This window comes from Polyodon spathula, chromosome 1 (genome assembly GCF_017654505.1).
Source record: "Polyodon spathula isolate WHYD16114869_AA chromosome 1, ASM1765450v1, whole genome shotgun sequence".
NCBI classification, from domain to species: domain Eukaryota; kingdom Metazoa; phylum Chordata; class Actinopteri; order Acipenseriformes; family Polyodontidae; genus Polyodon; species Polyodon spathula.
The window spans coordinates 70,360,806-70,373,347 of record NC_054534.1 but is presented as its reverse complement, the minus strand read 5'-3'; the positions used below and the strand labels follow the sequence as shown (position 1 = coordinate 70,373,347).

Here is a 12,542-nt window from a genome sequence, read left to right as displayed (position 1 = left end):
TGAAAGAACTAAAGGGCAGGGATGGAGGAAAAAAGGAGGTTCAAGAGAATCTCAGTGTATTTCAATGTGTAAAGCTTTAAACTTGGATATGCTTTACCAGACGTTTCTGTATTTATTTATTTTTTATTTATTTGTTTATTTTAAATGTTTCAATAGCATTTTCTTTTTTGTTGTTCACTTGGACCAGGTAACCAAAGCATACCTTTTAGCAATTTTTTTTTTTTTTTTGCCATCCTGTTTTTACAAAACTGTCGCTTAACTCAAAGAGAAGACCCAGAATGCCTCAGAACATATACTTTTCCATTTAATGATATGCATTTGTGGAAACCATTCAAAAATGTCAACAAAGGATCAGTAATTGGTTTAGAAGCATAACATTATTTTCACAATCTACCCCCAAGTCAGCAATAGGATAGCCTGTAATTATGAACCCTAAAAAATCCCATTAGGAATGTAAAAATCAGCTGGCTCACATTTCACTGTTTTGGTAATGCATGTCACCTTGGCTAATGGAATAGTAATAATAGTATGACCTGTTTCGTTGGTAGAAAACATTTTATGCTTCACATTAGATTCTCGAAATGCTGCTGTTGATGAAAACCCCAAATCTACTGTAGGTGTACCTGAGTTACAGAAATGAACTAGAAGCCAGGGGGAATTCTGTCTTAGAGAAAGGAGGTTAAGCAGAAGTTGAAAAAGGCAGCTCTGTAGACTGACTTTCAATTTAAAATTATCTAGTAGTACGGACAAAGAATAGGGTATCAATTTTATAAAATTGTCAATGCTGGCTATTAATGTGGGTTTCTGGACCCCTGAATTTTTTTTTTTAACCCTACTTTGGTCTGCATGGTTTAAATGTGTGTATCTATATATATATATATATATATATATATATATATATATATATATATATATATATATATATATTTATGTTTTTAAACTTGTTCCTGCAGCCTGGTTCTATTATATCAAAACACGAAATCTCCAGTGATAAGATGATATGCTACAAACATAGCTATATTACTATAAAGTTGCTCTAAGCTGAGGGTCAGCTGTTCAGTTAATTTAAATTAGGACCAAAGATCTGAACCTCCTTTCAATACCCCCATTGTTAGGAAATATTTTATTTCACTGCTAACTGACAGATACATACTTACAGACTTTCATGCTTTTCAAGTAACCTTTCTGACACTTAAAACTACTCAAGAAGCCATATATTACCACTGGAACTTTCCCATTAGATTTAGTTCAGGATCCATGGTACCCAGAAAACTATCAGCTCAGTTGTTTCTCTTCAATGTTTCCATTCAGGACTAGTTGAAAAATCATCATTATGCACCAGCACAGTAAATGTATTGCATGTGAATAAGAGTTCTGTGCAGACTAGACTACACTGAATATATCTACAATAGAATATAAAGTTAAACCTGATTTTTTTTTTTAGTGCAATAACCTTCAATGAAAATAACTTGTACCTTCAACATTTTTTAACCAAAGCTTTTAACCAAACCTGATATGCTTTTGAAATGAGATTACGGTTCTGATGAGTACTTTGAATTCATTCACCTTATATGTACTAGAAAGTGTATTTCAGAACTCTTTGGTTTAACTGTCTTTTTCTTTAATAACATTTTGTATTTAGTCTGACATTTATTATCGAAGCAAAGCTCTTGTCAAATTAGTTTTGATTTTTGAATTCATCAAATAAGAGTTTAAAAACGTTGTATATTTCGGTTCCCACACATTCCCATCTCCAGTATTGTAGAATAGGGTATACACTCACGGTTATCGTGGTTAATTTAGCCTGTAATATGTCAATGGTACTAGTATTTTAAATGTATAAAAAAGTTAAGAATTTGCCACACATAATATAATTGATTGGCAGGTTAAGTGTGGCAGTGTGGTGCCCATTGGAGGATGTAATTAAACAAAAATCAGAATTTACAAAAAAAAAAATTAAAAAAAAAAACATCCTCTTAAATTTCCCACTCTCTGATGAGTAAACTACAAAAAGAGAAGCTTTATTTTTCATTATCTACCTGTGTACTGTTTTTGTCTTTGGTATTCCTCTGGCTCTTATGAAGATGAGCAGGAGTATGTTACTCCCCCAATGTGGGACAGTCACCCTCCTCTCTTTCCACCCATGGATCACCAACCAGCAGGTGCACCTGCAGCGGGTGAGCAAGTCTGTAATTCCTAAGGCGGCTCCCCCCCTCAACCCTATCTAGACCTGCACGGCTTATACCAGCAAGACATGCTGCCTCGCCTCTTCTCTGCCAGACCAAAAGCATTGCCTGTCCTGATAGAGCACCAGCTGGTGGATGCAAAAACATGCCTTAGCAAAGCTTGTGCTCTCACAAGTCCGTGGCCCTGGCTGAGCCTCCCATGACCCTTCATCTTTTCAAGACCTCTCTCCTCTCAACTATAAACTCTCTTACCCTACTTCTCCTTTTACATATGCAGGGCAACTATGTTTTTTTTTTTTTTTTGTGACTGTGCCTGAAATACCTGTGCTTCAGTAATTCCACTGGTTTGTTTAATTTAGAGATGCAGAGAATTGTACAAGGGCTACTACCATGGGGACCGTTCATTAATACAATATTTTCACAGGCAGGATCCACTGACGTCACTTTCGTCTTTTGTTTTTTTTTGACATCCTGCCAACAGTTGTCATGTATACCCTTTCTAGTTGAAAACTTGAACACCTGTTTGTTCAGGCAAAAATCTACACATGGATATTAAAAGAAACACTGTGTAGCTGTCTTACAGGTAAAAGTCTGAAATTACACTTTCCCAGACTGTCAGTATGGACTGTGTCTTATCTAGTGCTCCAGGTGATGTCTGTGGAGCTGTCAGAAGCTAATGTTATGTACCCCTTTGTAGAGCTTTTAGAAGTCACAATTGGGCATTGATTCAGATTGTCCAAGTAACTACGTTGTGATACCTCTATTTGGATAATGAAATGATGGAAGTTGTAAATAAGTCAATAAGCAAACCCACCAATCAGGCTTACCTCCAATCTAACTGTAGCTTCATCGATTTCTAAAACAAACAAAAAAAAAATCCTATTTATTTATATGTGTAACACCTGCAGTTCAAGGTGCTGTAAAAAATATTTTGTGCTGCTGAATTCTGAAACTGATTTACTGTTTAAAAAAGTAGAGTGCTGTCAATTAAGCAAGTTCTTTTCTTTCCATACATGTTACATGAGTGTTTCCAAGTTTTTTTTTTTTTTTTTTTATCAAAAGGGAGCAGTGAATAAAGTATCTGAAATGTACCATCAATCACCCCAGTAATTCACTGAATGTTTTTTTTTTGTTTAGTTTTTTTTTTTATCAGTCACATTATAATGAGCATACCAAGTAGACCATGTATATTCCAAATGTTACAACGCAGTAAATGTCCTCTGCTACAGTATGTATTTTTCATTGTCTTAATTTCTGCTTTCCCGCTTTATTATTTACTTGAAGAAATATTCTTCCTTAGCAGCATGTGCTATTGCTGTGGACCTGCTTTTGTGGAGAAAATGTAAATCAAAATTAACTTTGCTTTTGTTTTTACTTATTTTACCATTGGCTCCTCATAGGCAATGAAGATAAGAAGATAACAGCATTTCTTTTTCTTTATGTAGTTTCTAAGCCATGTTGATATGTACGTCTGGATTTTCTATCTCAGTCTAAAACAAAACAGACACTTTTGTCAGTCAGCTCCAGCTGAGCAAATTCACTGAGTTTTTGAGGCATGAACATAAGGCAGACTATTGTATATTATAATCATTTTGGCAACGACAAAACCTGCCAGATATAATTTTTCTTTGATCTTTTCTAGGGAGTGTAGCCCTTCATAATATTCCTGTTTTGGAATACCTAATTACAGGCATTTGACTGTTTGTAGCAGGCTGCTCCACTTTTCCTTTAAGAGACCAGAAATTGAATGTGGCTGAAAAAGTTGGTCTCCATCTAGTTGTACTGTCTTGGTGGTTCTAGTTTCAGTTCAGGGCTACCTCTCAGCATAGTACAGTTGGCATTTTCTGGACTCAGCTCAGGAGCTATAGAAAAGCACAGCAGGATATGGTATGGTATGGTGCCAGCAAGAACTCTACTGAGATTGATTATTAAGACCCTAAGAGTATTTGAAAGTGCACAATGCCAAATCAGAACTGCTGGATATGAAAAACAAACACTAGTTCACTCAGATTTCAGTATCTAGCATATTTTTATTTTACTAAATGTCTTTACTGGTCCAGGCAGCTGGACCGACTAAGAAATATAAATACCTCTGGATATATAAAGTAATACATTTCAGTGAGCTGAAGTTTGTTTTTGATAGACAATCTAACATGAGTTGCTGGCAGGCCCTGTACACATTTAGGTACCAGGTTTAACATACATTCAGTTCCAACAAAGTTTTGTTTTGTTATCCAAGTTCAAGAGTCTTGAGCCAATATCGGAACATTACATATATAACCTACAGGATTTCCAAGAAATTTAGCCACACTTCAGGAAAGCGGGAACTTCAAAATTGGTTATTTTTGTCTGGACTGAGAAGGCTTTGACGTGAGGTGACTCAAGGTTTCAGGAGCCAGGTGTCAGTGTATTGGCTGTTGATGTATGATTGTCAACGTAAGCTCTGATTTCCAGTCGTTGAAGGATTTATCTGGAGGCTAAGGGGGAACATGAGAGGGTCTGAGGAAAAGAGACTCACACAGAGAGGTGACCTCATCTTTGACTTATCATGGCTCCTGCTGATCACAAATTCTGACTATAGTGCTTTGTTTTGTTGGGAATGCATCATTTCTAAACTTGAAATGGAATACTTTCTAATCTTTAAAAAAAAAAAAAAAAAACTAAACAAAAAAAAAGGGTTCTTTTGTTCATTGCTTAAAAGTTATATATCACTGTGGTAATAGCTGTTAGCACTCCAGAATTGTGTTAGTAGGGTTACAGACTGAAACATTCATTAATAATTTATATATATATATATATATATATATATATATATATATATATATATATATATATATATATATATCATGTGGATTCCTCCGACCATAAAACCTTAACTGGTCAATTATTGTTAATGTGACTGTACATAGAAACAGCATTGCGTCTGCAATTGAGAGCCGTTCGTCTATTTACCCTTAATGTCATGTGAAAGCGCGATTTATTTTACAGTATGTCTCTTTAAATGGTGAATTACAGTCATTTTCCTAAAGCTGAAACGGCCCAGTTTGCTTCTAGGTGGACTGTGAAGCTGCTGCACATGGACTGTAAGAAAGACCAATTTCCAACGGCATGGAATTACATGACTAAATAATGCTAAACACTTGAAACACCAGCGCAACTGATACGGTTGTTATGGTGTTATTAGAATGGCATCACTCTTGACCCATATGCTAGCTGATATCCAAACTCACTTACTTTTAGCACCTCAGTGGTTTCAATGTCTTTCGTGCCACCTAGCCTAAGCTTCTAAACTAATCAAATCGCATTTGAGGCTTTAACGTGATAACATGATATGTAATCCTTTCATGATATACAGCAGCAATATTTTCAAAAGTTTTACCCAACATGATACATTTAAGGAACAGCAAGTCACTGCATTCATTTAATTAATTTGTGTTGCAAAACATATGTTTATTTTTTTTTTTAATATATCATAGAGATATAAATAACAGGTATTGTATTCAATTATAACTGATAACATTGATCAATAACCTTTAACATCGACCAATCACTGTCTATACTGTAGTTTTAAACTAGTTCAACTTTTAGAAGATGGTAAAGGTGTTTTTTTTTTTGTTTTTTTTTTGCGTGCACTGGGAAGTAGTGTAGATGTAACACAAATGCTTTGTTCTTGAAGGAAAATCCAGGATTGTTAGAATTAGTCAAAGACAAAGCTTGAAACAGGTGATACATTTAAGATGATATACTAAAAATATAAATTGAAGGATGTGCCTAAATGTATTCAAATGAGTAGGGCTGAGTGGACAGTTGGTTCCAACTGGAGTCATGCACAAGGTGGTGTGGGCCTGTTGAAACATAGCATTACATTCCCAGACTCCTGTAAAGTTAGTCATATGCAATAGGCAAACAAGAAAAGATGGGCTGTCAGTGTTGACTTCTGACTTCTGGATGCTCTCTGTGATGTCACTAGCCTTTTAACAAAACCTTTAATCAATGTCTTTTCTATCTCTAGATCTCAATGAGTGTGGACTGAAGCCACGGCCTTGTAAACACAGGTGTATGAACACCTATGGAAGCTACAAATGTTACTGCCTGAATGGATACATGCTCATGCCTGATAAGACATGTGGAAGTAAGCAAATGAAACACCTCTTTTACAAACAATGAGTTTTGAAGGTGTCCTACATTACAGCTCTACATTTTTTGTTGTTTATTATTATTATTATTATTATTATTATTATTATTATTATTATTATTATTATTATTATTATTATTATTTAATGATTTTACTATTCCATTTTGCAACATACTCAAATGTAACAATATTATTTTTAAAACAGAGAAAGTATTTTTATGACAAGGTTGCAAGCTAAAAATGAACTGATTTATTAAGTATAACAAGGGCAAGTGATGTGGGGTATTTAATGCAGTTGAATATCTCACTCAAAGGAGTGCTAACCTGTCGGCACAGTGGTTGCACACAATTTACTGGAGTGTTATTGGATTGACAATATCCAGATCTGACCCTGAGTAAGCTATAGTGAGTTATTCTGCTGTCAGCTTGGGAGTATGTAATGATCTTATCACCTGTAGCTTTTAAAAAAATAATTGAGAAGTCTTGTTGAAACATATGTCAAAGGTTTTTTTTTTTTTAATTTTACTTTGTTATGTTTATTTTAACTACTTGTTTTCACTCTGCATGAAATGGAATTATGTTTATAACTGTAGATGTATGTACCACAGAAATAAACTACTGTAGCGATGACTACCAGTGGGGAACAGGTAAATGTGGACTAGAATCTGTATCAAAAAGTAAGAAATAAAAGGGAAATTTGATAAAGATATATACAAAAAGTCTTAGACATGTTGCATTTTCTACTCTGATGTATTATCAGCATCAGCAATTTACTCAAAGCCTCCACTAGTGTTTGCTACTATTATAACAACCTTCACTTGCATAAAGAAGGAAAACATTGAGTGAAATAGCTCAAAATCATTTGATTTTCAAGGTGTGGTATCTGAAGCATAATCAACAAGTACAGAGAAACATCATTTGTTTGACAAACCCAGGACTGGAAGACCCACAAAGCTGTCTAACAAGGATAAGCAATACTTGAAGACAATATCTTTAAGGAATAGAAGGAAGACAAGCATTGAATTGACAACAGAACTGGCAGAAGGCACAGGTGTCATTCTCCATCCATCAACAGTCCAAAGCACCTTTGACCATTGTTCCATAGTCCAATATCTGTGTTCATGTGCATATTTTAGGTTTTTAGTCCTGTTCCCCTTTCTTTCAGAGTAGAAAAATGCAACATGTATATGTCAGAAATTGGAAATTAACCTTTTTTATGTTATGCTTTTTCACACAGATTCTTCATAAAACTGTCTTTGCTCATTGCTCCAATCTCACATGAAGCAGCTTTATAAATTGAATTACAGTATTAACACACGTGGCCTCTTTTCACAGATGCCCGCTCCTGCTCCATGGCAAATTGTCAGTATGGCTGTGATGTGGTAAAAGGAGAGATCCAGTGCCATTGCCCCTTACCTGGGCTACAGCTGGGCCCCGATAGCAGGACCTGTGTGGGTATGTGCAGCTATACACAGTGAAGTACGGTCAGACCTTTGGTGAATTGCTGCATGAAAGTGTATTTCACATGCTAAATCACAAGATCACCTGTCTTTAAATACAAATTTAGATAGTGCTGGGAATGGTCGTTGCAAGCAGATTTGAATATAGGACCAGATATTCAAGGATATTGTTAATTTATTCAACTTTTATGCCAATCTGTTTACATTGCGAATATGTGCAGATATTTGCAATGTCAGCAGCGTTGAAATTCAACAGAGTTGCCGGGAATTTGTAAATATCGCAAGACTGCGCTAATTAATACATTTCAATTAATATAAACAGGAAATGAATCGCAACTCAGACTGTAAACCCCAACTGATGCAGGTGTATTTGCGGACCAGGTGAGACAATGACTCAAAGTGTTCAAAAGCACAGAAAGGGCAACTTTACTAAAGATTAGATTATAATAATAGCTGACAAAAGAGAAACAAAAAAAAAATAAGATTTTGTCCTAAGCAATGCGAAAGTATTAAAAAATATACCATGCGATTACTCCCCAGTCACAGTAGTCAAATACTAAAAATAATTATCATTATATGAACTGTCATAGTTTTTAATATATTAAAATGCTTCCAGATCACGACAAACCTCTTCAGAAAGGAGAATAAATCATCAAGAAATGTTTAATTCTACTACATGACAGAAGAAGTAGGCTATGAACTTACATAATAATAATGCTTTTATATTATATCAAAAGAATTTAAAAAATACATGCAGCCACATAATGCAAGAACAGGCCTAGCAAGAGGAAATCCTAAAATGCACAAAGAAAATCACCCTGTGTGAATGATAGTCAGCACAATTGATAATCCAACACACATAATAGCTGAAATAGCAGAAAAACAACGTAGGTCACACGTTGAGAAATTACCAAGCTATGTTAAGGATACAACAACATTTTTAAAAAGACTTGAATCACTAAAGCACAACATTCCAGAGAATACAATTTTATTTTGCATGGATGTAAAATCCTTGTATCCAAGTGTTCCTCGTAAAGAAACTTTAGAAGCTTATCAAAAAGCATTAGATAATAGACTAGATAAATCAATACCAACAGCAGAGGTGCTGAACATGATCAATGTAGTTTTAGAAAATAGTTATTTTACATTTGTTGATAAAAATTACAAACAAAACGATGGTACAGCAATAGGATCTAAATTAGGAATGCATTTTGCCAGTACATACATGGGGAAATGGGAAGAACAGTTACTTAGAAAATCAGAAAGAGAACCTTTAGAATACATTCGGTTTGTAGATTATATTTTGGGGGTTTGGACACATGGAGAAGAACCTCTTTTCCAGTTTCATAAAATGGCAAATGAAATACACAGTAATATTAAGGTGGACCTTCGATGGACAAGAAAAGAAATATAATTTTTAGATACCACAGTAAAACTTGAAGGTGGTTCAATTGAGACTGACCTTTTCTATAAACCTACTGACATGCACCAGTATTTACACATGTCCTGTGCACATCCAATACACACTAAAAGGGCAATCCCAAAGGGGCTAGGAATAAGAATACGAAGAATATGCTGTAAAGAAAGTGACTATGTAAAACAAAGACATGTATTAAAAACAAATCTTAAAAAAAGAGGATACAAAGAAAGAATTATAGAGACAGAGTTAAGAAAAGTGGATAAACTAAAAAGAGATGATCTGCTAGATTATAAAAATAGAGATAAAAAGGTCAAGAGAGTCCCATTAGTAATGACGTACTCTAAACTTTTGCCCAATATTTCTAAGATAGTTTGGAGACACTTGCGGATTCTACATAATTCAGAAAAATTGAAAAAAGTATTTCTTAAGGCCCCTCTTGTAGCAAAAAGAGAAGCTAATTTAGGTGATATTCTAGTTCACAGTAAACATAAAAGAATAATTGACAGAATAGGTTCTACAGATACTTGCACTAGTACATGTAAAGTTTGTAAATACATGGACAAAAGTAAAAGTACAATTAAACATAAGAACACCACATATCTACTAAAAACTAATATCTACTGTAAAAATAGCAATGTTGTTTATGGAATAGCCTGTGAAAAATGTGATGAAATAAAATATGTTGGAGAGACTGGAACAACTTTATATAAAAGAATTCAGAACCACCTTTCACTAATTAGAAATAAAAAAATGAATGAACCAATAGTACAGCACTTCACCAGTCAGGGACATGACATAAATGATGTAAAGTTTGTAGTATTATAACAGCTAAAATTAGACAATGCGACATATAGAAGAATAAAAGAAAGTAAATGGATAAATAGACTGAACACAATTATGCCAGCGGGACTCAACAGAAAAGAATGAACTAATTAATTCCAATAAATATATAGAAGTTAAAAATAATTAAATAAACAAAATTAATTCAAAAGTTATGCATGCTGATGCGCTGGGGAGACCATATCAAGGCTGATCCTCAGAGCCAGCATTGCATGATAATATAAATATAAGTTTATATAAAATAATGTTAATTAGAATTAATATAGATTTAAAGATATAAGTAAAAGCGATGTCACATATAGAACACCATTACATCATGTAAGAATAAATCATGGGTTTGAATATAAACAATAACAAGTAGTTGTCATGCCGTCAAACACCTATAAATACCTCCAATTTTTTTATTCAAACACAGGCTCCCTTGAGAAAGATATGTACAACATATCGAAACATTGGGCAGCTGGCTCTTTCAGCTTATATATGACTTGAGCAGAGACAGGGTGTCCTTAACAACTCCCATAGAGGTTGGGAGAATTCTGAGTGCAGTTAAACCATCAGTGCCACCAGCGCCTGTTTTTGCTGAACCAGCATCTGAAACTGATAACTTACCTGGAACATCAGGATCCTCTGTTGGCGCAGTTGGAGCTGCAGATATCTTGGAGGGAATGTGTTGAGAATTCGTTAAGCGAGGTAAAAAAAAAAAAAAAAAAAAAAAAACATGCAATAAATTTGTCTGCAAAACTTTTATTTGAGGAAAACATTGTTTGCATTTCGCAATTGTCGATGAACTTGCAGAATTATTCATGACTTCAGAGTTAAGGAAAAAATGTTTTCTAGCAACACTATCACACCTTTTTTCTTGAGGCAAAATCAAGGGAAAAACATCCCTGCAACTGCATTTGTGAAACTTGGATCGCTTTTCAATATCTGGCTCATAGTTTTTATCACCAGAACTAGTCTGAAGTGAACCTCAGGTTGTGGTGTAATCAGTGCAATATGTTGCTTGCAACTATGGGTGTTTACCATCTATCACAAGAATACAAGAATAGAGCATTGTAAATATTATTCATTCTCTACCTCACAAATATACATTTCTCCTCTTTAAGCACAAGCAGCTTGACTTCATCATAAGAGTCCAGTGCATAGCCAAAAGCATACAAACTATGTAAATAATTACACAAACTACTAATTTACTGTGCTACTCCTTTCATATTCAATTTACTGCTATTGTTCACAGAAGACCTAACTGGCGTGAAACAACATTTCTCCCAATTGGTACAATAATATTTAGAAAAAAGTATAAACAAAAAAAAAACTAAACATGCATCCCTTCAAAATAGTTTACCATGGTGGCATTACAAGGTCATTTTTCAATATCTCCCATTTTACTGTGCATGTAGCACAGTTTACTATGGTTTACCATGCATTACAGATTCTCTCTGTGATTTACCGTGGTTGCCTACTCAACACTTCACCACGCTTTCACTATTCTTTAAGATGCATTGCTATTGTTTTTCCATTATAAACTTTTTTAAGACTGATTCAAGCTAAAATGTCTTCTTGTTAAGTGACTGAATTTAGAGCCGTACCAGGATTGAAAGGCAGGTTTGAGTGCCTACTTGCTATTGATTGTAAAGTGTATATTACTCAAAAGAACCTGACACCACCAGTACCAGGCAAAAAAAGAATTGCCACTTCTTCTAAACGATGGTAAGGATAGGATTTTATGATACTGTAATTTATTGTGGACCTCATGGTACTTAGTTTGCTCACTAAACCATATCCAGTCTTGCAGCTTCATAATTCAAGTATGTTGTAACTAAATATTGATTTTATAGATGTGGATGAATGTGCCACTGGCAGAGCTGTGTGTCCTAGATTCCGGAAGTGCATCAACACCTTTGGAAGTTACATCTGCAAATGTCATGAGGGATTCGACCTAAAATACATCAACGGAAAATACCAGTGCATAGGTAATCATCTCTAAAGAGAAGCAAATGTGCTGTACTTGTCTAGTTAAAAGTATAGCCTTTCAAATGTAAGACAAAAACTGCTATATGAAAAGTTAACCTTTGAAATAACAGCAGTTTTATTTATTTGTATTTATACATGAAATGATCCACTGTTAAGCAGTTACATTAATTACCAGGGATGTTCTGTTCAACTGGGGATTGTGTAGGTGATCACGAATTGAATTAGCCACGTGAGTTTTGCCCTGTCACAATTTTTCTACATGTATTGGAATTCAACCAGGACATTAAAATTGGATGCATTTTCATCATGAGGTGTTTTATGTCCGAGTAAAATTTGTATTTTTTTTTTAAATCTGAAAGATAGAAACTCACTTTAAGAAGAGAAGTAGCCACATTGTCATATAATGGAAAAGCACTTACCATATTGAAAAGCCTAGGCTGCAGTGTCTATTACCCAAGGTGTTGATCCTAGACTCTTGTTGTCCATCACCCAATATCTGCCCCAGGATTCAGTGCTTTTTATTTCCT

General features: G+C 34.6%; 1 protein-coding gene across 4 annotated transcripts in view; it reads left to right on the top strand.

Annotated features, from left to right (window-relative positions):
- LOC121321843 (nephronectin-like) overlaps positions 1-12,542 on the top strand; it is a 48,532-nt gene that overhangs the window by 22,188 nt on the left and 13,802 nt on the right. For 2 of the 4 annotated variants that reach the window (XM_041261123.1, XM_041261113.1), the window contains 4 exons: positions 2,085-2,177; positions 6,199-6,318; positions 7,657-7,776; positions 11,880-12,014. In XM_041261123.1, the coding sequence (XP_041117057.1) occupies positions 2,085-2,177; positions 6,199-6,318; positions 7,657-7,776; positions 11,880-12,014 (468 nt within the window). The remainder of the gene's footprint in view (positions 1-2,084; positions 2,178-6,198; positions 6,319-7,656; positions 7,777-11,879; positions 12,015-12,542) is intronic. The other 2 variants (XM_041261142.1, XM_041261134.1) reach the window with 1 other exon arrangement.